The sequence below is a fragment of the Manis pentadactyla genome, chromosome 10, assembly GCF_030020395.1.
Source record: "Manis pentadactyla isolate mManPen7 chromosome 10, mManPen7.hap1, whole genome shotgun sequence".
Classification (NCBI taxonomy): Eukaryota; Metazoa; Chordata; class Mammalia; order Pholidota; family Manidae; genus Manis; species Manis pentadactyla.
The window spans coordinates 99,682,004-99,707,531 of NC_080028.1; the positions used below are offsets into that span (position 1 = coordinate 99,682,004).

Here is a 25,528-nt window from a genome sequence, read left to right on the forward strand (position 1 = left end):
CGCCTGTCTCAGGCCATTGGCCCATTAACCAGCAAGGGATCGCCCCTGCCCAAGACCACATCCCGTTCTGACAGCAAACCGGAGGGACTCCTTTACGGACCCTCAACCCCCCATCATAGGGGTCACTGCTCACTCCACCATCCTGGGACCTGCGTAGGGGTGGCCGGGTGGGCCTATCGCGGGTTTGGCACTTAGTAGGCCTAAATCATGGTTGAATGATAAAGTGGGATCGGTTTGCGAAGGGGATGCTGTCGGAGCTTCTGGACCTCAAACTACTCCAGAGGCAAGAATGGCCCGGTGTTCAGAGGTAGGGCGGAGGAGGGGGGCGGAGGAGGGGGGCGGAGGAGGGGAGCGGTGTGTGTGTGTGTGTGTGTGTGTGTGTGTGTGTGTGTGTGTGTGTGTGTGTTGCCCAGGGGTAGGACCAGCGGTGGGGGCGGTGTGTGTGTGTGTGTGTGTGTGTGTGTGTGTGTGTGTGTGTGTGTGTGTGTTGCCCAGGGGTAGGACCAGCGGTGGGGGCGGTGTGTGTGTGTGTGTGTGTGTGTGTGTGTGTGTGTGTGTGTGTGTGTGTTGCCCAGGGGTAGGACCAGCGGTGGGGGCGGTGTGTGTGTGTGTGTGTGTGTGTGTGTGTGTGTGTGTGTGTATGTGTGTTGCCCAGGGGTAGGACCAGCGGTGGGGGCGGTGTGTGTGTGTGTGTGTGTGTTGCCCAGGGGTAGGACCAGCGGTGGGGGCGGTGTGTGTGTGTATGTGTGTGTGTGTGTGTGTTGCCCAGGGGTAGAACCAGGATTTCCAGGGGTGGGGCCAGGGTCGCGGGGCGGGGGAGCGCCGAGGTGTCCAGGGTTGCTGCCGGGACCTCGGGCCGGTGGGGTGATGACGTCGGGGCCCCCATGGGTGCGGCCAGGGCCTGGGGTCAGGATGGGGAGCGCCAAGGACCCCAGGAGTTGCTGCTGGGGTCTCGGGGCCAAGTGGTGGCGCCGGGATGCCCAGGGGGCGCTGGGGCCCCGGGGCGGGGCTCCTCGCTCCCTCCACGCACACCCCCTCTGAGAGCCGCGCTCGACCCCGCGTGACCGGAAGTTGCCCCCCGTGGGCGAGGGCGGGGCCCGGCGGCGGCACTTCCGGTGCCCACGCGCCGCCGCCGCGCAGCTCCGGGGCCGTCACTTTGTGTAGCGCGGGGCGCGCAGGCCCGGCCCCAGCGTCCGCCCAGCGCGCGCGGTGAGTGGGTGGCGGGGCCGGCGGCGGCGGCGGCGCTGCCGGCAGGTGCGGGGTCGAAAGCGTGGGTCAGGGTCCGCGTCCCCTGACACCGGGCGGGAGGCCGTGGGACCGTGAGGCCGGGCCTGGGCCTGGCGGGGTCGGAGTGGCGCGTCTGCCGGACCCTCGGCGCCGCGCCCACGCCCGGCGCAGCCCGCGGACCCCCGCCCGGTGGGCGGTGGCGAAGGCTCCGACCCAGGGCTGGTCCAGCCGGCTGCGGGGAGTAGGCGGGTGGGGAGGACACGCGAGACTCCTCGGGAGGCGCCCGCCGCCGTCTAGGCCGGAGGGGAGGGGGTTGGGCCGCGTCCGCCCCCGGGGACACACCCATTCCGGAGGGGCTGTCACCGCCAGGGCCTCTGCGGGCGGTGGCCGGAGAAGTCCCCTGGAGGGATGGAAGGGGCTTGGCCTGGCGCCCCCGCTAGCTTGATTAGTGACTTTGGGTCCTTGTCTGGGTCCCCCTTCGTCTGCAAATGGAGGCTCCAGTGGGCTGCTTCGCTGTCTTCTGCTGCCGGTAGGCGGATGGGGTAACCCATCCCTGGGGTTGGGTGAGTTGGAGCTGCCCCATGTGGCCGCAGAATTGGGAGAGGGACTGGTCTTTTGTGGAGGACACGGTGGGTGGGCAGCGGAGGATCAGGACCCTAGCTGCGCCTGTGTAGGAAGACCTCGGTACTTCGTTTGGGCCAACAAGTGTTGGCAGGTCTGAGAAGCTGGCCAGCGTGGTGAGGAGGCTGCCCTCAGGGAGCTGGGATGGACCCATGGATACACCTGTGCCCAGAGCAAACACAGAAGAGCGGGCAAGCCCAAATCTGTGCACAAACTGTGAGGACCCTGGTGGTCAGGCTTCCTGAAGGAGATGAACACCTGGAAGACCTTGAATGGCAGGAGTGTGGTCAGGGAGACCCCCAGAGGGAGGGATGGGGCCTGGATAATGTGCACCCACACGTTTCTCCTACTTCTTTATGTATGTTTCCTGGATTTTGTACTTTGGCAGAGACTCTCTAACTGTTCAGACTTTTCCACTTCTTCCTGTCTTGTGGTCCTCCCTTCTTCCCGCAGAGGGTGTCCTGTCTCCCCCAGTTCTTAATGTCAACAGCACTGTGTCCAAAGTGCAGGGCCCCAGTGGAAATAAGGGTTTGTGATGACCCTGGGGGTTTATGATGAGGCTGCTTACCTGATCCTCTGTGGCTTCTGACCGGGAATCAAATGCCAGGAAGTGAGCAAAGTGAGTTTCCAGTGAGCTGGCAGGCTGAAAGAGAAGGAAATGTGTGAGTTGGGGAGTACATGCTCAGCACACAGCTGGCCTGGATAGGTAGAAATAACCCAGGGCCTCAGAAACCCAGGGGTTTCTGAGGCCCATTTTTTAGAACCATTTTGTTTTGGATTCTGCATTGGGGTATATGTTGTATCTAGCTGTGCTAGGCCCAGGTCCTATCTATAGGGTGACTGCCCCCACCATTACTGGGCTTTCCTTTCTCTGCTCACCAGCAGCTGCATTTTTTTGGGAAAAGGGAGCCACAGCCTCTTTGGAGGCAGACTCTCCAGTACTTACGGGGCAGGTTCCAGTTTGAAGGACCCTAAACAGTGATCAGTCTCTTCTGGAATGTGACACTGTGGCCAGAATACTAAATTTTAAAAATCTGTTAATCAAATTGGCTACAGATTTTAGAGTCATTTCTTCAACAAACATTTGAGTGCTCACTCTGCTTCTGGCACGGGGAGGATTCAGAGATGAGCAAAGGGAACTTTTGCCTTCTTGGAGACACTGTGTACTTAGGGAGGCAGGCAGTAAGCAGATAACTTCGTAAATGTATTAAAAATGTGGGTGCTGTGATTGCAGATTCTAGGGAACTAAACAGGGCCCGGTGGCTGCCTCCAGAGGAGCAGCAAAAAAGAAGGGAGAGAGTTCCAGGTAGAAGGAATGGCACATGCAAAGTTCCTGAGGTGGGACAAGCACAAGGTTACTTTATTCCAAAGCCATGGAGTTTTCTTCTCTTGTGTGTGGTCCATTAATATGGTGGCCTGCCTGTGGGAGTCTGCTCTGGGAGGTGGCCAGGCAGGAGACAGTTCTGCTGGGCTTGGCATTGTGTCTGGGCTCAGCTGGAATTTGCAGTCTGAGGCCTGAGTGAGAAAAGCCTTCCTCTGGGCCCGATATGGCTGGTGGTTGGGAAACTCTGGTAAACATTCTCAGTGCCCCAAGTGCTGGGCAGGGCTACATCATCCTGGAGGTGGCCAGGTAACACACAGCACACCTGAGAGGTCAGATTCTGGGAGAAGCTGGAGGCTGGGTAGCCTACCTCAGATTCAAATTGTGAATCTAGAATGGGGCTGGAGTTCCCAGAGGGGAGTGCACAGGTTGGGACAGAGGTGGCTTCTCAGTGTCCATGTATCCCAGCTCTGGACTGGGCCTTGGTCTCTGGGAAGACGTGCATGAATGCTCCAAGTTCCCTAGTTATTTAATTTTGGATTTTAAAGCAGCAGCTCAAAGCAGTTTGGAAAGTGAGCACACACTACCTTATTCATAGAAAAATGATGTGTTGTGGAGGAAGAGCTAATCAGGGGTTTTGTCAAAGGTGCACAGTGATCTGAATTGTTCTTGTGATCCTGGGTGTCTTTATGTAGGTTGCCCTTGTCCTGCTTTAGGGGTCTGTGGCAGATGCTGTCTACTGGTAGAGCTGGATGAGCAGGGACAGCCCTAATTGCTCCATTTGGCCTGACATTTCAGGGTCCTTCTGGGGTCCATGCATTCATCTCAGGATCTGGGGATTGCTGTTTTGGCAGTGGGCTTGGCTCACTTTGGAAATGGCCTTATTCAGGTCTGAGACTCTGATGAAGCAGGTGCTGGGTGGCAGACCCATTTTGAGGTTTATATTTAAAAAGGAGCCACAGAAACTGACTTGTCAAAACCATGACTCTGTCCTGCCTCTGGGTCTCCCATTGGGGCCCATAAAGGACACATAACCAGGATGGTGGGCCACACGGCAGCATGGCCTTGTCCCTCCTCAGTGCCTGGGCTGAGCTGGCTGTAGCACTGGTGTGAGAAAAGGACCCTGGAAGCCACGGGGGCTTTGATAATTCTCTGATCCCCAAACTTGAGATGTCATGGGGTACTCTATATCACCTTTGCTGGCCTAGCAATGAACCAAATGTCCATGATCCTGTGAGCTTTTTCCAATGCCCTAGCTGGAGCAAGGGGCGGGGGAGATGCAGAGGGTAAGGCATACTCAGGACCTCTTCTCTACTTCTTCTTGCAGGAAGGAGCCTGACCCCACTGGCTGTCCAGAGCAGAACCCGTGGCAGTGAATGGACACTCCAGTCTAAACTTACCACTTCCCTGCCTCCTGCCCCACTGAGCTGGGCATGCTTAGACCTCCCCAAGATTCCCTCCCTGCTGCCGAGTTCGTGTGTATTGAGAGCTGGGTGAGCATCTTCTGTATATCACATGGGCTGTTCCTTGCAGGCTACACTCACACCTTTGAGTGAAATGCAGGCCACCCTTGAGCTGTGTTGCTTGGACTCAATGCTTCTCATGGTCCTCGAGGATAGAGAGATCTGGGATGAATCCCTGATTGACTCCAAGAAAGTGCAGCAGTTCATAGCCAGTGTGTAATTGCTGTCAGGGAAGCACTGAGACCATACAACAGGGTCACCGAGAGGGGCTCTCTGGGCACAGAATGTCCCGGTTGCACCGCATAAGATTGTGGGAGAGTCCTAGTCCTCCCTCAACTCTGGTGGCATTATTATGTAAGGGTCTTGCCATCCATGGGGCTGGTGGGGGGCCTGTGCAGGGACCTGCGGGAGCATGCTAGGGACAGCTCACTACCATCGTCTGATTTTTCCAGGCTGAGCTGAGGCTTGTGTCCAGAGAAGATGGCAGCCCTTCACACGACTCCAGACTCCCCAGCCAGCCAACTGGAGAGGGCAGAGGATGGGCTGGAATGTGATCCTGATCCGGAAGATGAGGAGGAAGAGAAGGGGGAGGAGGCAGAGATAGAGGAAGAAGAGGAGGAGGAGATAGTAGTGGAAGAGGAAGATGAGGAGGAGCCGGAGGAGTTGGAGGCAGGGCATGTGGAGCAGGTGGAGGTGGAGTTGGAGGAGGACGAGACTGTGGAGGAGGTGGTGGCTGAGGAGCAGAGTCCGGCACTGGGGACCCAGGAGTGCCTTAGCCGTGGTGGTGATGCCAAGGCCTCAGTTCTCCAGGACAGGGGTAAGAGAGGAGCTAGCCCTTGGGAAGGAAGGACGGGGGCTTGGGTGGGCTGCCTGGGAGAGTTCTTTGGCTCAGTAGGGTGGAGCTGGAGCATCGGGCCCCGTTTGGAAATGGAGTAGCCAGGAGCTCCTGATCCTGCTAGCTGGGTGCTAAAGTTGGCTGGCCCCTATGGCATCTTTCCCCTCAGCCATGCAGGCCCCTCAGGTTCCAGCCATGCTTAGGGATGAGGACCTGGAGGAGGAGGAGGAGGAAGACGACGAGGAAGATGATGCCGATTCCCTGACAGCTGGGTCTCAGGTGAGCCGCCCTCTCGTTTGGAGCTTAGTTAACTAGGCAGGGTTTTCCCTGAGTCTTGGCACCTGCTGCCCTGGAGACCTCTGCTGGCAGGGCAGCAGCACTGGTGCTTAGGCTGAGTCCAGGCTGTGACTGGGATGGTGCAGCAGGAGGCGGCTGGGCATCTGCATGGGAGGCAGTCCCGTTTTCCTGGGGTCCAACCTTCCCAGACTATTGAAATGTCCTGATTGTGTTGACTGCTGCCTACGTAGCTGCTGTGTGCACAGTTCCTACAGAGGCCTGGCTCTCCCCCAGGCTGGGCTGTGCCCCTTACCTGGAGTTCCTGTTACCTGTGCAGGCTCTAGTTTATGGCTGAGCCAGCTCGGGCACCAGTGTCCACACTCTGACTAGCTGGTGCTGCTTGTCACCCAGGCCTGGGTTTGCACACTGCTGGTGTAATCTGTGGTTTGAGCCAGAGAGTGAAGTAGGAGGGAGAGGAGATGGCCTCAGAGTGCGGCTGTGAGAACTTGAGCTTCATTTTCTCCTGCTGCAGCATCTGACCTCTCTGAGCCTGGGTTTCTAATCTCTGAATGGGAGTGGGGTCCCTGCTTCTCAGGGCTGTGGCAAGGCCTGAAGCCCTCAGTACTCTCTGGCATTTGTGGGCCTGCCAGTAATGGGGTGTTGGCTGTGTTCCTGTGAGCTCCATGTTGCAGGGCCGAGGTTAGTTTCCTTGAAGCTGGCTTCCGTTGCTCTCTTTTTGGGGGCTTCCCTGGCACTCAGCTGGGCAAGCTTAGGGCAGTGGTCAGGGTTCTTTGTTTTCTAGGGACTGGTGACCTTTGAAGATGTGGCTGTGTACTTCTCTCTGGAGGAGTGGGAAAGGCTGGACGCAAACCAGCGGGACCTTTACAAGGAGGTCATGCAGGAGAACTATGGGATCCTGGTGTCCTTGGGTAAGAAGAGAGCCTTTTGTTCCCAAGAGGCATCCTGGTGCAATGGCTGCTATGTGCTTAGCTGTCTGAGAGGGTGGCTGCTGGAGGTCTTGGGGAAGGGGGTGATGGGGCCAGCCCACGTCCAGGGGAAGCCCGAGGGACCACCCTGGCTTCTGAGTGGGGCGTATCCCAGTGCTTCTGCTGTGGTTGAGCAACACTATGAAGCCAGTGGACGCATCCTGGGGAACTGCCAGCCCAGCCCTGGTCTCTGTTCCGTACAATCCCCAGAGGCTGTGGAGGTGAGGTATCAAGTGGTGGAGGGGAAGGGCAGGCATCCTGTAGATGAAGGTGTGTGGAGGGGCTCAGCAGGAGAGCTGGAGGTATCAGCAAGGCTCTGAGAGCGGGGATGTGAAATTTCCTAGAGTGGAGGCTGGGAGGTGGGAGGGTGGTACTAGAGGCAGGAGAAGAGCGGAGGGGAGCTGAGGGGAGGGGCTACTGGGGTGGCCCTGTAGCAGCCATCTGCTCTTCTCTTGGCCAGGATACCCCATCCCCAAGCCAGATCTGATCTTCCGACTCGAGAGAGGAGAGGAACCTTGGGTCCCAGATAGCCCCCGTCCTGAGGAGGGAGACATTGTCACTGGTGTCTACACAGGTGAGCATGGGACAGAGTCTCATGGGGTTTCTGCAGACACAGCTCCTTGGAGCTTTGCCAGACTTTGCCCTTCACCTTACCCTTTTGCTGCAGCCTCCGTACCGGTGTCCTGGGCTGTCAACATGGGCTCCGTGCAGATAGCACCACGGGCTAGCCTCTGCTTCTGTGGGTTGGCTCCTCCTGGTTTCAGCGCATGGAGGCCCGAGGGCCAGGGAGTCCCCAAAGGACCTGAGAGTTCCTCTCAGGAGCCTTTAAAAATGATTGCGTCCCTGTCTTGGAGCCTCTGCTTGTGTTTTGGAAGTGAAGGCCAGTTGTCAGGGTGTTGGCTCAGAAGGCTGCACGCAGGAATAGAGCCTGGAGCTGGCCTTTCTGGTTCCCAGACTTGAGTTGGTCCTCTGGTTTCTCCACCCACATGGCCATCTCTGAACAAGGGGTTCCCCTCAGCCTGCCCTCTCCCCCTGGAAGGTCCAGGGAGTAGGCCTCTGGCTTGGCCATGTGGTTCTGGACCTTCCAGCGAGGAGATTTTGGAGAGATGCATACAGGAAGTGTCAGGGTGCAAATCTGTCCAGAGACCTTGGGCCTGGCTCTGGCTTTGTGCCTCCTCTGAGCCTCACTTTACTCATCTAGAGAATAAAGAATTTGAACGAAATCTGTAGTTTCCAACCTGAGGACGTCAGGGGATTGGCTCTCTGGAGGTGCTTCACGGAGACCTGTGAGTGATGTTTAGAGTTTCAGGGGGTTTGGTGGAGGCCCTTGTACAGTAGGTATATTTGGCTTTGGGCTAGAGTGATGCCAGCCTAGCAAGGGGCATGTATCATGCCACCCATGTGCCCAGATAGACCTATGAGCAGCTCATAGATGTGTTTCAGAATAAAACTACAGAAAAACACAGAAAATGTTGTGCTCTTCGAAGTATTTTCTGTATGCGCCTTAATTATCATTGTAACAAACCTGTGAAAAAGCTGGGTGGGCCTGTTGAGTCTCCTCATGCAGGCCCCCTTGGAATCTTCCCTGGGCTTCAGAGCTGGGAGGGCTCTGGCTGACGAGAAAGAGCACTGTTGTCTCCTGGATGAGACGGGGATGCTGGGGATGCTTCTTGGTCTTAGTGAGAGGTGGGCCGGCCCTGTTTATGGGTACATCTCAGAAAATCCACCTGGAGGCCAAGGGCCTCCAGGCTGCCTGGAGGGGATGTGGTGGAGCTGGCTGCAGTCTCAAGCCTGGGTGGTCCCGACAGTGTGACTCATGACCTGGCTGGGGATTGGCAGCTCCCCAAAGGGGCTGGGTAGCTAGGCTAGTGCTGCTCTGCCTCCCTCCCAGTCACTGTGCCAGGGCTGGTGGGCCCAGAATGCTCCCCCATCCCCGACTGCAAAGCTTGAGGTGGTGCAGGATCTGGGCACAATCTTAGACGTGTCTCCTGTCTGCTGGGAGGGGATGTGTTAGAAAGGCTGGGGTGAGCTCTGGCAGAGCAGATCCATCTACGCCCTTCCTTCTTAAATGTGACTATAGCCTGTTTGTTGAATGGCCTCCCTCCCTTTTCTGCTTGTGTTCTTTTCTGCACAGTTGAGCCAATTGAGAATTGAGAATTGCCATGTCTGGGCAGGGCAGATGATAACGGTTCCCACCTGACAGAGTTTCTGTTTTTCTAGATTGTAGTCTTGCAAAACATAAGCATATTCCTCTCTTGGGCTTCTTGACAAGTTGGGCAGCACATAACTTGGGGCTCTGGCCAAATTCTGCCACTCCGGTGCCCTGCACCTCCCACTCCGCCTGTCCAGCTCCTTGCTCCAACTGCCCTCCAGCTCACTCTCCTCTTCTGACCCCACCCCTTTCCTGCCACCTTTCTCTTTGCTGGGTTAGATGGCAGGTCCCTCCCTCTCTTGCAGAGGACCCATGTAGTCACCTGCCCCTGCCCCTGCTGAACCCCATGTCCTTCCTGCTCCACATCTACACTGGGGCAGGGAACATGGCTGGAGACAAGCGTTTCTGCATGCTGACCACAGGCTCCCCCAAGGACATCGCCGCCACCTTGGCCTTGTTTCCTTTGCTGGGTGGGATTTTCTGCTCTCCAAGATGGACCCCCTCAGCTCCCAGGACCTCACAGGCCCCAGGTTTCTCTGCTGCCTTCCCAGCTGTTTTTCCACCTGCTCTCCTTGTGTCTGAGCCCCAGGACAGCCCCATGCCCTCTTTGGTTCTCTCTAGTTGACCCCAACTTGTACCAGGCATTAGATGCCTTTTATGATGCCCATTTTCAGCTTCTCTCTCCAGCCCTGACCTTGTCTGTCCAACTGTCTGTTTGACATCCCCACTCAGGTGTCTGATGGGCATCTCAGAGTGAACCTGAACCTGAGCCAGCACCAGTTCTCCTACCCCTGTCCCTGGCTCTTGCGTGGCCTGGCTACATGCTCAAGTAGTCCTTGGCCCTCCCTTCCTCACCCCACCCTGTCCCACCCCAGCTTGGGGCTATTAGGCATGTGGCCACGGGTGTCCCTGAGCTGTCACCTGCCTTGCCCCCTGGAAGTTTCCTCATGCACTTGGTACAGTTCTGGGCTCTCGGCCACGGCCCTCAGGTCTGCCACACACAGATCCTCTCCTCCAACACCCAGCTCCTCTCACATACCCTTAGCTCTTCAGGCTCAGCCATAGACAGCTTTTCTCTTCATGTTCTCTCCTGCCTCAGGGCCTTTGTACTTACTGTGTCCTCTGCCCAGAGTACTCTTCGTGTGACTGGCTCAGCTCCTAGGTCCCCACAGAGCCCTGCCCCCCGCCACCAACCAGTTGTGTGTTCTCTGAGCGCTTGGACTTCAGGAGCACGCCGTCTCACATTGCTCCAGGATGTTGCCTACACTCATGTCCTTCCGCGGCCTTCCGCACAGTCCGAAATGATCCTGCCCAGATGTCTTCTTCCTCGCTTCCTGCCCACCCCCTCCACAGATGCCATAAGAGCAGTGTCTTGTCTCCATAGTCCTAGTGCAGGCCTGGCACCCTGTGGAGCTGGCTGTTGATCTGCCTCTTTGGCTGCTGTTCCTGCCTCTCATTGGAAAGTGAAGGATAGGAGAGAAATATGACACGCAGGATTAAACCGTCATAAACATTACACAGGAAAGGATAAAGTTTAAAAAGTGATACAAGGTAAAAACACACTAAGGTGAGAGGATCCAATGGTTGGTAGGTACAGTGGTTCTGCAGAGGAGGAACCCAGGAGCAGCGGCCCAGTCCAGTGCCGGCCTGCAGGTGGTATCTACCTCACACAGCCCTTGAGCACCTGGGCTGGGCCGGTCTGTCCACAGGAGAAGCCCGGGGACCAGTCCATAGTATGGGCCTTCCCTTCTCCATGCCCCCAAGGGGGCCTTGAGTGTCCGTAAGTCCCCCTTTCCCAGTCTGAGCCAGGGGCAGGGCCCTTAGGTTCTGGCCTGCCCTAGATCCCTGAGCTTGGAGTGGGCAGAAGGAGATGGAGTCAGGAAACTTCCTGGCAGGGAGCCTGGGATTCGTGAGTGCCTGGCTGGAGGGGCCTGATCAAGGCTCAGAAGTGATAGAGGCTCCCTTGGCCTGGGAGTGCTTTCCTCCTCCGAAACTGCATGTGAGGGATGAGCCAGCAGTTCCAAGTGAGGAAGAACTGGCCTCAGCTTCCTCTTCATACCCAGGGGTTGGTTATTAATTGCATGGAACAGATGAGACAGGCCAGAGAGGTCACCTGCCAGTGAAGAGGGGTGGGCCCAGGGCCTGTCCTCAGAGAGGACCACCCCCTTGCAGACATGTCAGTGTGAGGACTCTGTGGCTGGAAGGACCAATCTCAGCACAGAAGCCAGGCCCTGCTGGGAACCACCACCTGCCCACACTTGGGCACAGCCCCTGGTTACCAAGTTCCTGCTCATCGGGAAGGAAGGGCTGCTGATGGCAGCCAGCCTGGAGGAAGGAGCAGCCTGTAGCTTTGGGCAGCCTCCCTGGTCCATGTGCTCCCTTCATAACTGTCCCAGAAGGCATAGTTCTTTTCAAGCCCACCTCCAGTCCATGTGTCTGGATGGAGGGTTGGGAGCTTGTGTTGACTTGGTTCAGTGACTGGCTTCAGGCCCTGTGCCTGTAGCTGGGTCCCTGCGGGGATGGCTTTAGTCAGAGCAGACCCACAGCTGACTCAGTGTGGGGCCCAGGTCAGGTTGGGCAGGTCTCCAGGTTCCCAGACGGGCGCAGGGCTTGCTGGGGGGTGGGAGTCATAGAAAATGGTGGCACGACTCTCAGGGCAGCATGTGTTGGGCGTGCTGAGCATCCCACAGTCTGCCTTCCAGCAGCTTAGGGATGCAAGTGTGTAGCCAAGGGGCCCTTTGTCAGCACTGGGTAGGGTGCACACTGGGGGCCCCTTGGGGGCTCTATTGACAAGGCCCCTGGTTGGCCCCCTGGGATGTCATCAGACCTTAGAGTGCTGGTCCTGCTTAGCTAATCATCGCTCCTTGTCAGGGGCCTCAGGAGCAAATGTGTCAGGGAGATGAACTGCCAGATCCACTCCCCAGGTCCACTTCTCTATTCTCCTGAGGGTTCTGGAGGAAGCAGCTTGTTCAACTCTCGGGCCCACTGTTGAAAACCCCCTCTCCCCATCAGAGTATCCTCTCTGCCCTGGCTTAGGTCTCACAATCAGACCTGATGAATCCTCACTTGGACCCAAGACAGCTTTGGATCTGAGAGCCAACAGACGCTGGAAAGCCCTTTCTCACTGCAGCCTGGGGTAACCCCCACTTCAGTCCCACCCAGACCTCCAGGTCTTGGGCCACTTTGCTGGCAGAAGAAAAGAGCAGAGTTTGGCTGGGGGCAGGTTGGTCTCTCTCTGGGTCGCCTCAGGTAGCCTTGGTGCTTCTGAAGATCTTGTCTCGGACACACTAGCTCTGACTGCCCAGGGACATGGGCACCCCCCCAACACCTGCCATATGTTTACTATCTTCTCATTCCTGGACAGGAGGCCATCCCAGCTCCATAGCTGGTGAGGTCCCCCAGGTCCCCTCCTAGGATTGGCACCCTCTCCAGACCTCACCATCGCTCTGATGGGTTGGGGGACAGGGCAAGGGCTCCTTCCCCAGGCCTGGGTTTTCCACTGCTCTCAGACCCCAAGGAAGAGGTGTTATGGGCTAGCCCCTGGAACTTGGCCTGTCTTTCCCAGCCTTGAGTAGCCAAGGTTGCCTGCCAGTGGACCCTCTTTTGGCCTGGGTGTCTGCTGCTTATCCAGCAAGTGCTCCCTGACCCTTGGCTGTGTCCTAGAGTGCACGCTCACGTTACTCTTGCTCCTCAGCTTGCATCCCCCTGCCTTAGGGTGTTTATAATTAAAACTACTCAAGACCTTCACCAGAGTCAGGAGGTAAACTTCTGAGACCAAAAGAATTCCCAGCTGATCTGACCATTGGCCCAAACCACTTGTCCCTCTGCTATGCCCTCCTGCCCCTTAAGGGCACTGCAGCCTCCACAGTGGGGAGGAGCTGGGCCTCTTCCTTGCTGTTCAAGGGGCCCAGGCTTGTCCCATCACCCTCTCATGGCTGAGGGTTGCAGTTGGAGGTAAACTCGGCTTAGTAACAGGACACTTTTGTCTTTTATTTAAAGCTTATTTTTACTATATAATGTTACTGCCTATAGAAAACTTAGAAAGTATTGCAAAGTAAGAAAAAATAAAGTAACCCATTTTGTTTCTCTTTATACGATACATATTTTTTTTTCACAGCTGAAATCATGCCTGTGCAGTTCTGTGTCTGGCTTTATTCCACTGAGCACTAAGCTGTGTTTTTCCATGTGACCAGATCACCATATATGTAGAATGCCCTACACAACACAGAACAAGGGCTGAGCCAGGGCAGGCAGTCCTCCTGGCCCTGACCTTCCCTCAGGGGAGGACACTAGCCAGTCTTGGTGGTAGACCCATGTAGAGTGGGAGAGGGGATTTCTAACTGTGTAGGAACTTGATCCTTCCAGATGTTAGGGTCCTGAGGTGGCTACAGAACCGTGTGTGGCCACGTGGACATACAGAGGGCAAGGTGTATATGAGGTCAGCATGTGGGTGCTCTGAACACCTGGGGTTTCCAAGGGCTGGGCGTTTCCCTTCTATTCCTTGTGTAGCTTAGTGCCTGCTCCATACAGATTAGCTCTGTCCCTGGTATATCATGATTGTGGGCAAATCAGCACTCTGTATTGTAAATGAGAAGACCTACAGACCTGCCTCCATACCCACACTCTGCACTGAAGGGAGAGGTTGGGGTATAGCTTAGTGGAGGGACAGAGCTGCAGGAACTCAGGGGGTCATTGGCCTTCTGTATTGGGAAGGTGCTTGCAGCTCACCAAGCCTTAGCCAACTTGGGATGGTTTCCCAAATGCACAGCCGCTCAGGAAAAGCCAAGCTTTGAAGTAGCTTAGAGGGGACGCTGGTGCTGTGCTGGAACAGGTGGAGCCTACTGGCTCCTCTAGATCTCCCTGAACCAGGGCACCCTTTCTGGTTCTGCTCTAGGGGTGGGAGGGAGACCCTAGGTGTTGGCCAGCCTGAAACTGGTGTAGAAGAACCGAGAGGCGGATGTATGCTCAGCAAAGCTCAGATGCTTACAAAGGCAGGTCCTTAGCTGCCTGGTGCAGGCTGTGTTGGCTCTTGGCTGCCATTGGCCAAGCAGGCCAGGGAGGTGGAGTTCTCTGGGAGACAAGGAGCTTTGAGGAAAATAGCCAGGGTGTCTATTTTTCTGGGCACAGGACCCCTGTTGTAGGCCTGGCCCTGGTCTCACAGGAACCTGCAGGTATGATTACCTGCTTTGTAGATCAACCCTATTCCTCTGCAGGGTGAAAAGCCCTGGAGATCTAGAAGGTTTAGTTGAGGCCATTTGAGGATAGCCCAGAAAGTAAAGGAACGCAGACCTTCCAAGGAGAAACGCCCACGTGTTCATTTCTCCTGTCTGCAAAGTTCTTCCTAAGGGTGGGAGGCGGTGGCTTTACTGTCCCCTGTGCTGAGGCATATAGCCCCTCACTTCCATGGAATGGAGGCGCCTGTCTGCAACCTGATTGAGGCTCCATGCTTGGAGAGTTTGGGGTTCAGCAGAATCCACAGCTCCCGGCGGCAGGAGCCTGCAAGGGGGCTCCTTTCACCCCCTCTGCTCACCTCTCTCTTCTGGCCTGCCTTTGTCTTCTTCAGGGGCCTGGTTCTGGACCGATGACATAGAGGACCACGAGGATGATGATGATGAGGACTTCCTGGCAGAGGTGGCTGAGGAGGAGAACGAGCCCCCTGGGCTGTGGTCAGCGGCCTATGGTGTGGGGGATGTGCCTGGGACTTGGGGCCCGGACGACTCGGATTCGGCGCAGACTCCAGAGGGGTGGGAGCCCGACCCTGGCGGCCTCGGAGTCCTTGCTGAGGGCTCCGAGGTGAAGCCCTTCCTGACGGGCCGGGAACCTGGCACGAACCTGCTCGTGCCCTGGGCGTTCCCAACTGCGGTGGAAGCTCCAGCCGGGCGACCCGAGACCACGTGCGACGTATGCGGCAAGGTGTTCCCGCACCGGTCCCGGCTGGCCAAGCACCAGCGCTACCACGCGGCCGTCAAACCGTTCGGCTGTGATGAGTGCGGTAAGGGTTTCGTGTATCGCTCGCATCTGGCCATCCACCAGCGCACGCACACAGGCGAGAAGCCCTTCCCGTGTCCGGACTGCGGCAAGCGCTTCGTCTACAAGTCGCACCTGGTCACGCACCGGCGCATACACACGGGCGAGCGGCCCTACCGCTGCGCTTTTTGCGGCGCGGGCTTTGGGCGCCGCTCCTACCTGGTCACGCACCAGCGCACACACACGGGGGAGCGGCCCTACCCATGCCCGCACTGCGGCCGCAGCTTCAGTCAGAGCTCGGCGCTTGCGCGGCACCAGGCGGTGCACACGGCCGACCGACCGCACTGTTGCCCTGACTGCGGCCAGGCCTTCCGCCTGCGCGCAGACTTCCAGCGCCACCGGCGCGGCGGCGGCTGCATGGAGCCTGGTGGCGATGGCACTCGGCGGGAGTCCTGCGAAACGGCGCCCGCGGCAGGGCCCGAGGATGCAGAGGCCGGGCCCGAGGGACTGGAGGAATCCGAACCTGGCGAGGCGGATGGAGAGGCCGAGGCCGAGGCCGAAGTGAGAGAGGTGACGGAGGCTACCGCCCCTGGGAGCAAGGAGGATCCTGAGACGGGCCGGCGGTTTCTCGAGCTGGGCAACGGTCTCAGGGAGGTCGAAGGCCCTTCCTCGCACCCGCTCGGCTTCCACTTTCCGGTGCACCCCAAGTCTTGGCTGCACCCGGATGGTTTCCAGATCCTGGGCCTCCCGGACTTCGGGGAGCGACTGCCGGCCGACGGGCGCCCCCTGCCAGGGCCTCTGGTGGGCCGGCTTTCCCTGGTAGAGAGTGCTGGGCTAGCCTGCGACCCTTTCGGCGGCGGCGGGCCCAGGGGCGGAGGTGGCGGCCTGCGTGCGTTTGGGCCCGCCGTCGGGGGTCTGCTGGCCGAGCCAGCGCCCGCTGCGCTGGCCGAGGAGGAGAGCCCGTGGATCTGCTCCGACTGCGGCAAGACATTCGGGCGTCGCGCGGCGCTGGCTAAACACCAGCGCTACCACGCGGGAGAGCGGCCGCACCGCTGCGCCGACTGCGGCAAGAGCTTTGTGTACGGCTCACACCTGGCGCGCCACCGCCGCACGCACACGGGCGAGCGGCCCTTCCCATGCCCCGAGTGCGGTGCGCGCTTCGCCCGCGGCTCACATCTGGCGGCGCACGTGCGCGGCCACACGGGCGAGAAGCCCTTCGTGTGCGGCGTGTGCGGCGCAGGTTTTAGCCGGCGCGCGCACCTGACGGCCCACGGTCGCGCGCACACGGGGGAGCGGCCCTACGCCTGCGGCGAGTGCGGCCGCCGCTTTGGACAGAGCGCGGCACTGACACGGCACCAGTGGGCGCACGCCGAGGAGAAGCCACACCGCTGCCCCGACTGTGGCAAGGGCTTCGGCCACAGCTCGGACTTTAAGCGGCATCGGCGCACGCACACGGGCGAGAAGCCCTTCCGCTGCAGCGACTGCGGCCGCGGCTTTGCGCAGCGCTCCAACCTGGCCAAGCACCGGCGTGGCCACACGGGCGAGCGGCCCTTCCCTTGCCCCGAGTGCGGCAAGCGCTTCTCGCAGCGCTCGGTGCTCGTGACGCACCAGCGCACGCACACGGGTGAGCGGCCCTACGCCTGCGCCAACTGCGGCCGCCGCTTCTCGCAGAGCTCGCACCTGCTCACCCACATGAAGACGCACCGCAGCACGGCGGGCGCGCCCGGCCCTGCGGCGGTGGTGGCGGCCTCTGCGTCCAAGGCTGAGGCACTCACCAAGGGACCGCCGGGTGGTGGCGCGGGCTCCGCGCCGGGGGAGCGTGGCAGCACCCTGCTGGAGTTTGCGGGCGGAACGAGCTTCGGCTCCGAGCCAGCGGCCACATATGCGGGGCCCTCGGGCACCTTCGAGGAGAGCATCATGTGAGGGCCCAAGGCCGACGGAGGCGCAGCCCGCTGGGCCACCGGCCTCTACCCGGGTCGGCTCGGGCACCGGCTTCTGCGCGCCGGCCCCTTGCTCCTCTGGCATCGGGGGGGGGGGCTGAGGGTCCCACTCCTGGTGCGGTGCTTTCCCCTCAGTTCCTGGCGCACCGTCCCTTTGGCCCCGGGCTTCCCTCTGGGCCCACCCAGAGGACCGGGTCTCCAAGCTCGTCCGGCCATGTGGGGGCGCATGGAGAGAGGAGAGCCATGTTCGGCGGCGAAGAGGGCAGGGGGGGACCACCCTGACCAAGACTGCGGCATCCGTGGGCCTATGCTGAGAAGCTAAGCGGTAGGGATGGCAAGCTGTTATTTATTTTACTCGGATGCCGATTTGGGTGGCCAAGGGGACAGGTGGCTGATGAGTTTGTAACTGGGTTTTACAGCGAGGGAGATGGAGCCCTTGTGTCAAGGGGAGGGTGGAGGTGTCAGGGCAGAGTGCCCGGCTACTGCAGTGGGTTTGGCTGACGACTTCTTCCCATTCCTCAGTGCGAGACTTAAGGGACCTTCTGGTCATTTAAGTATGTCCGGGAAGTTTTAAGGACTGTGCACGGGACAAAGGGAAGCCTTGTGGGTTTCCAAAGGACGATGTTCCTCCTTAACCCAGGGGGACAGAGATTCAACTGGGAAAGCTTTTATTCTGACTGTAGTCTGTGGATATTTATTTCCATCTCTTGCTTGGCCTGAAGAATCTGGGAGGAGAAAGAGCCAGAAACTAAATTTGCGGCAGGGGCAGATGAGTTGCAGGTGTTCGTGGGGTCCCCAGGGCACTTGAAGCCTTAACTTCGGGGATCCCTTGTTCTTCTCAACCCCTTGGAGCATCGAGATCAGCCAGGCTCTAGTTAGCCTGCTGGGTTTTAATCTCAGCCTCCCCATCAAGTGCTATGTACTCACTTGGGCAGCTGGAGGTGGCAAACTCAGAGATCCTTGGGGCACACTGGCAGGCTCCTGCAGCCCTGGGCCCCAGCCTTCAGCTCCCTGCGGTGCCACCTCCCCTGGAGGAGGTGGGCACGTGGGGCTCTGCCCTTCTGAGCCTGACGACTTTGGATTTAACACCAAATGTAAAGTGACTGAGGTTGGTAGCAGGATCATTCCTTATGTCCCATAATTAGGGCCCTGGGACACACTGCTTCTGTCATTGTTCTACCCTAGAAGCAAGTCATGTTTCTGTTTTGAGTCCCATTACACAGGGCCGGCAGTCTGCACAGTGGAAGCCCACCTCCAGGGGTGTGAATCTGAGCCAGAGGCTCAAAAACTCACCAACCAAGCACCCTGCTATGCAAGGCCTGCGTCTGGCAGGCACCCCACCCTCTGCGGGGTGGTGGGGAGCCACCTGGCAGGTAGCTGAGGCACAGCTCAAGTGAGATTCCCCTCCCTTAATGCCTTTTGGGCCAGTGTGAATGGGGCCAGAAAACTGATATTTTTAAGCAACTGCATTCCCTTTTAGACCTAGTTCCTTCTGTTTTAGTGTAGACATGGCCTTGGGGCCTGAGAGCCAGCAACCAGGCTGCTAGGGACTGGGACCGGGGTAGGAGGCGCAGTAGTTGGTGGGTGGGAAGAAGGCCTGGATGGTGGTGGGAAGCATTAGCCTGGCGGGGTGAGGTGGTAGGGTGGGGTGGGGGGTGAGGAGGGCAGGAGTCCCTGGGGAGGCATCAGTAGTGCTGGGTGGTGCCTTCTCTGTCCTCGGTGCCCCTCCTTTCCCTGTGGGACACGAGCCTCAATAGGGCCAAGGGCAGGGTGAGCAGGCCGCATGGGAGGCCGGCTCTGTGCCTGTCCCTCCCCGCATGCTCCTTGGGTGCATACCTTTGGTGCCCCTCCTGGGCCCCAGCTGCTTCTGACCTACCCTGAAGCTGTCGGCAGGAGGACCTAGCTTTAATAAAGAGTGGAGAAATGAGCTTTCTGACTGGCCTCATGTTGTTGCAGCTCTTCAGTGCCCTCAGGGAGGCTCTGCAAGGCCCAGGCCCGTCTTGTTTCTGCAAACATGTTTTCAGGAGTTTCTCTTTACAGAAACTAGAACTGGGCTGTGAGGAGTCAGCCCAAACCAGCTTTGGCCCCTGCTGCCTGTGTCCACCAAGTCTTTCTGGGAGTCCCCAGTGGGCCCCCTGCACTGCCACATATTCCTTGTAACACATACCTATCTTGGGACATTACTGTGTTTAGGATTGTTCTGTCCCGCCTTTCTGTGGTTGAAAGAGAGGGGCCAGGTTCCCTTCCCGGTGGTCCAGACATGAGTCACAGACCTTTCCTCTCCTCTGAACTGATTTATTAACTGTATTCTTTCCATGTGGTGTCCCTGTGACTAGATCTGACCTTCCCATCCTTTCCCCATGGATTAGAGAAATATAAACTATGAAGTAAATTTGCTTTTTGAGTGTGATTTGGAGGCATCAGAACAGAAACCAGTATTTCATTAAAAAAAAAAATGACAGGCTTTGAGTGTCAGATGGATGTTAAGACCTAGTTTTAAATGGATGGCCTGGAGGAACTTAAAGTATCCAGAAAAGCTAAATTACTCCTTGATAGAGCTAACAGCTGTCCAGTCAAATACTTTATTCTAGGGGAAAAAAATCCAATTCTGATGGTTGTAGAAAAGAAACAAAGCCTTCATGATTTTGAGAGGACATCTGAATTTTTGGAGTCCTGATTCATTACCCAAGTGTCACTTTAGCATCTCCCATCATTGCCAAGGAAGAGTGGAAGACCCCAGTGACCCCTGAGATGTGACCCATGAAAGGTGGTACTTAGAGAGTCACGAGGCCCTGAGCACCCCTCTGCCTCACCCACCTTTGGTATTTTCCTTTTTCTCTATTGCTTGAATTTCCCTAACCTTCTTTCTTCTGACCCTTTCACTTAATCTCTTCAAACATTTCCTCCTCTTTTTTCTTTCTCTAATTGGCTACGTATGGAATAAAGTATTTTGAAATTTTTGGTTATATTTATTAAATAAAGCTTTATGATTCATGTTCATTATTTAATTTTGTTCTTGACTATAAAATACATGCTAGCGGTAACAATTCTGACAGTAAAAAAACATGTTGAATACACACTTTTCATCTCCTGGAGAGTCCCACATCCAGCCATCAGGTGCCCCAGCTGCTGCAGGAAGGGTGGAGGCACATCTCTCCCATGCACAAGGAAATGTTTTAAAACTAGTGACATACTTCACATAAACTTTTTCAACTTGCTTTTTTTCACTTAATATAGTAGGACATTCCTTCCTACCTGCCAGAGCTACTTCACTTATTTTAACTGCTCCATAATACCATTTTCTCTTGTGGGTGTACCATAATCTATGTACCTATTCCTCTTTCAGTGGGTATATGGTTGTTTCCAACTTCTCATTATTACAAACAATGCTGAATGTAGGTTCTTGTACATATATCCATGCAGTTATATAGATATTTAATATTTTAAAGGTATTTTAAATGTTAATATTTTAATATTAATGTAAATAATATTAGTAATGTAGATCTGTTCAAAGTGATGTTGCTGGGTCAAAGCACATGCATATTTAAAATTTTGGAGATAGCAGAATTGCCACCAAGAAAGGCTAATTGCAGTCCAATAACAACATAGTCTCCCAGTGCAGTGAGGAAGTGCTGGTGGCCCATGGCCTCATCAACACAGGGCATCAAAAGTCATTTTAATCCTTGCTTTGTTTCTTCATTTTACAGAGAAGTGAATGGTGTGCATTTCTTTTTTTGACATGTAAACAGGTCATTTAAAAAACAGCCTTTACTAAGGTATTTCTGTTGCTGTGGCTATGAAATACCTCTTCCCCAGTTCAAGTTAATGGCTTCCTTATTTCCCGGTATGACAAGATGTCCCAGGCTTACCTTGAAAATTTCCTTTCCAAAATCTGTGATTAGCCAGTTCTTCAAGGAGCCTGTATTCCTTTAGTGGGAAATGATAATTTAGGGACCACAGTTTGGGTGCTAGGGTGCTCAGTGCTACTAGATTGGTTCTCCCCTCCCCCCAAGGAAAAAAAACTTTCCATTTGGAATTCTGTATCTAGCCAAGCTATCCTAGTTATGAGAATAAATGATGGTATTTTTAGACATGCAGGAATTCAGAAAGTTTGCCATCCATTAGCCATTCTTAAGAGGCATGTCAAAAAATGAAAGAACCAAGAAAGAGGAAGATTTGGGGTATAGAAAATAGTGGAGTCAGTTTAGGAGAAAGAGCTGCCCAGGAGGACAGCAATACATCAGTCTGATTTGAGCAAGAGGATGGACAGCTTCAGGTCTCTGGTCCAGAGAGAAACTGGTAGAGTAGAAAATATGAGAGGTTGGACATGAAAGAGCAGAACTGTGGTAAAAAGTCAGAAGGTAAAAAGGGAACTTGGCTGGAGACAGCCAACATCTCAGGGCCATAAGTGAATGCTCTTCGGGCACAAACTGCATCAGGGAGGAACAGGGTCTTGGTCCCACCTTCAGACACAGAGGGAAATATTGATGCCACTAACCATGCCTGATGGCCAGTGGCCACCGGGAAACTGTAGTTCTGGTTAATTTTATTTTAAAATTTGAAATTATGTCTTCATGTGTGTCTTTGGCTGTCCCAGACAAACTTATGTAGGCTCTTGCCATATTATTCCTAAGCTTAATTTCTATCATGCTTTGATTGGGAAATTTGTTGACTGCTTTTCTTGGCATTAGATTTCTTCATATTTTGAAAACTCACTTTGCAGGCAGGCTCATTTTGAGTTGGAAGGTTTTTACTTCTTTGACCAGTGTTTGGGTTTCATTCTCTCTCTCTGCCTGTCCAGAAGTACAACAGTTGTTGGCTACCTCCATGGTAACCAAGAGATACACTAGTGCTCTGAGATGCTGTTCCATGATGATAACACATTTTGCAGACCCAGGGAGGAGGCAGCATGTGGCTGGGCTGGGATCCTGGTCAGGAAGCTGGCTCTCAGTCCCCTTCACCCACCTCCCTTGGTCCTCAGTCCCCTCGTGATCCACAGTCCCCAGCAGCATGTGCTGGTTCTTGGTCCCAGATCCACTTTATCCAGTGAGCCTGCCTTGGGGCCTTTACTCACCAGGAGTCCTTAAAGTGACCTTTCACCCCAGAACTGAGCTCCCAGCACCCCACACTCACTTCCAGAGCTAGAACCCATGAGGCTGTTTCTTCTAACCACTCACACTGTTTCTGCTCATTTTTGGTCCATAGATAAGTTTACCTTGCTTTTTGAGTGTCTCTTTTTACAAATTTTATCTTTCTTTGCTACAAGATTGAAGACAATGCTGAAACTTGCTCTGCTATCTTGCCCAGATGGATGTCCTTTTTATTACTTCCCCTTAAGTTTATTCCCTTTACACCTTAGTTTTACACATATATATATGTAAATGTTTACATACATACATATATATATATGTAACACATATATTGCTGGTGGTGCCAGTGTGCCCCAACTACTACATTTCCCAGTCTCCCTTGTAGATAGACATGGCCAGTTAGATGTAAGGAAAAAAAGATCGTTATGTGGGGCTTCCAGGAAAGCTCTTTAAAAGGGGCTGATTCAGCTGGGAGATAGGCCTTTTTGCCCTTTGACTCTTCTTTTTCTTATGCCTGGAATACAGATATGATGGCTAGAGATCAGCTGCCATCTTGGGACAGTGAAGTCACTGCAAGGATGGAAGCCACATGCTGAGAGTTGCCGAGCAGAAAAACAGTAAGAGACTGGGGTTCCCATGAGCAAGATCCACGGTGGGCTGGGTGGTGGGGATATAGCCATGGTCCTGCCCCAGGAACTTCCCAGTTAGGATGACCACTTGACTCCTGCTGCTGCCAGACTCCAGCTTCTACTGCCACAAGTAATTTCTCAGCTGACCTCCTGTACTTGCATCATTCTTTTAAGACTCAAAGTCCCAGGTGGAAGCATCTGACCAGCTGAGTTTGGGTGTGGGGCACATTTCCCAGTTTCCAGGGGGTGGAGAATAACCAGCTATAATTGACATGGGCATCGTCTCCCCAAAGGACTCCTCCAAGGAGAGTCAAAACTATGGGTAAAATCCTCTGTCCCCCTGTAGTAGCTGATATATCCAGGAAGTCTTTTGTGGGGAATTCCTTCCCCTGAGCAGGTAGGCTGGGCTCTTTTTCTATTTGATTCCAGGATGGGTTAGGAAGAGAACACAGAGATGGGCTGCTCAGGTCTTGGGAGGCATCCTGCCTTTCCAGGCTTTGATTATTCATTATCCAGGTGCTCTCATGCAAATGCTGGGGAGGCCCCTGTCTTTGCCCCTACTTCTCCACACTCTGGGCTCTATCACCACCTCATCTTGGTATCTCTTCCTGGTTGCCCCATCCTGAACCTGGCCCTTTACAGCATCCAGCGTACATGGACTTGTCTGTAGCATGTCTTCAAGGACTTCTTTCCGAGATGATCAGCCTGTTCTTAGAAGGTCTGGTCCAGGTGCCAACTCATTTAGTTCTGCTCCTCAGGAGCAGGTCCATTGAAAATCCTTCCTAGGACCAGTCATGAATTCTTGAATCACTATGCCAAGATGCTAATTCTCATGCCCTGTCCCTTTTAAGGTTTCTTTCTAAGCAGAAATGGCAACATTCAGGACTGGTGACAAAAATGTGAACTGGTTTATTTCCACTTATTCTCATTCATGGAGCTGATGGCTGGACATTGGATGGCCCACACAAAACCCAGTGTCTCCATGGCTCTGTTTGGCAAACAGTGCTCAAAGCACCAGGAAGATGCACTCTCCTCTCCTGTGTATGCCGGATCTTACACAAGTGCACCCAACTGGCAAAGCCTAATTTTCATCCAGAATCCTAGCAGCAAGGGAGCCTGGGAAATGCAGTATTTAGGTGTCCAGCCTCAGCAGTACAGGAAGGCACACTAGAGGGAAGTGAGAATGGCTACATGTGCCTACTCACCATATCCTTACCCCTGCCACCAACAGGGAACCCCACAGGAGGCTGCTTGTTGGTGCCAGGATTTACAGGGTGTGGCTGCCTGGCCTTTGATGTTATAATGCGTCAGCCAGGCACAGACCACAGATGAAGCTACCTGCTGAAGACCTGCAAACACAGAGGCTTCCATACACAGAGGTGGGAACTAGATGGTCCTGGGTCTGTGTGAACCATCTCAGAAGTCTGTGGGCGCATGATCGCAGTACTTGGGTGATTACAGTATGTCTTCTAGGAGTGCCCTCAGAGCCTGAAGGAACCTTAGTGGTGGGGTCAGAATGTATCTTCTCCCACCAGATGCTATTAACTGCTTCATCCAGAGGCCATTCCTAATGCTCTGAAGATTTGAAGTAGAATTACACACAGATTCTTTCTTTTCCTATTTTTTAAATTGAGGTGAAATTTACATAACATAAAAATAGCCATTTTGAAGTGTACAGTTCAGTGGCCTTCAGTACATTTACAAAGTTGTACAGCCACTGTCTCTATCTAGTTCAAAAATAGTTTCATCCCCCCAAAATACTCATTAGCAGTCACTCCTAATTCTCCCTCCTCTCAGCCCCAGGCTGTGTCTAAAGCTGGTGAGACCCATCCTGGACTTTTCACTTAATTAAAGACAACCGTTTTCCCTTTTGGGCTTAAGTTCATTTGAGTTGGATTTCTGTACTTGCAGCAAGAAAGAGTCCTTAGCAGCTAAGCATCCTTCAGGTTTCAGCTTAAACATCTGTTTCTTAGACAGGTCTTCTCTGCTTCATTAATCTAACTTAGATTTTCCTGTTCTGCACTCTGATAGCACTGTATGGTTCTAACTTTCATAGTTCTTATCCCAACCTACATTATGATTTGTGTTACTTGTTCAATGACTGTCTCCTCCGCCACTGTGACCCACCAAGGCAGGGGACAGGTTATTTGGTCCTCTCGCCTCTGACCAGCACAGTGTCTACTCAAAAGAATCTGAACAGTAAACATGCCTGAGTGAACAAATCATTGAATGATGATATCTAGACCTATAGGCTCCAAACCTGGTGTCTGTCATGGTCTCCAACTAGTGACCACTCTACTGAGTTGGGGAACCTCTCAACCTATCTTAATCTCAGTCCCTCCCCATAACCTACCTGTGCAAAAGAGGCAAAGACAGACTACCTTTTGAGAAATGGCTGCTGATAACAGGACATAAAAGGATGACATGGACATTAAACCACCACTAATAGAAATGTTTTTATCTTTTTGAAACTTATTACACACACATCATAAAAATTCAAACATATTAGAAGGCTCTAGTTTAGAGTGGAATAGAAAAGGATGATTATTGGTCTCACACCTATTCCCGAACCCCACCTGCTCACCATTCTCTTCCTGAAAGACACCTGCTGTTTTTAATCTCTGGTGTGTTCCATAGATACTATATGCATATTCAAATACATATCTACCCCTACCTCCTTTTAAAACAAATGGTGGAATACCAAACAATGCTTTTATCCTCTTAACCACATATCCTGAATTAGTTTCATATTAGCACAGTAAGATCTACCTCTTCATTTTAATGCTACATAGTTGCATTGTATGAATGGTGTATTTTTTCACTCAGCTCCCCTTTAATGGACATTTTGGGTGCTTCCTGTCTTTTGCTACCACACCAGTGGTGAAAGGCATGTATACCCTTTGCATATACCTGTTAAGATGATTCCAAGAAGTGGTATTGTTGTGTCATTTTGAGTTTTGCCAAAGTAATTATAATAGTGTGCACTCTCATCAACAACATACAGGCTCTTGTTTTCCCACA

General features: G+C 54.4%; 1 protein-coding gene across 3 annotated transcripts; it reads left to right on the forward strand.

The window, feature by feature from the left end:
- The first annotated feature begins 1,063 nt into the window (after positions 1 to 1,063).
- Positions 1,064 to 19,788, forward strand: ZNF316 (zinc finger protein 316). 3 transcript variants are annotated; one of them, XM_036896980.2, is made up of 8 exons: positions 1,098 to 1,209; positions 1,722 to 1,756; positions 4,497 to 4,662; positions 5,085 to 5,449; positions 5,637 to 5,746; positions 6,546 to 6,672; positions 7,190 to 7,303; positions 14,445 to 19,788. In XM_036896980.2, exons 4-8 carry the CDS (start codon positions 5,113 to 5,115, stop codon positions 16,769 to 16,771), a joined length of 3,015 nt encoding a protein of 1,004 aa, XP_036752875.2. In that variant the 5' UTR covers positions 1,098 to 1,209; positions 1,722 to 1,756; positions 4,497 to 4,662; positions 5,085 to 5,112; the 3' UTR covers positions 16,772 to 19,788. The 3 variants fall into 3 exon arrangements, with proteins under 3 accessions (XP_036752874.2, XP_036752876.2, XP_036752875.2); XM_036896979.2 differs by lacking the exon at positions 1,722 to 1,756 and having other exon boundaries at positions 1,064 to 1,209; XM_036896981.2 differs by lacking the exons at positions 1,722 to 1,756; positions 4,497 to 4,662 and having other exon boundaries at positions 1,094 to 1,209.
- The last annotated feature ends 5,740 nt before the right edge of the window (positions 19,789 to 25,528 follow it).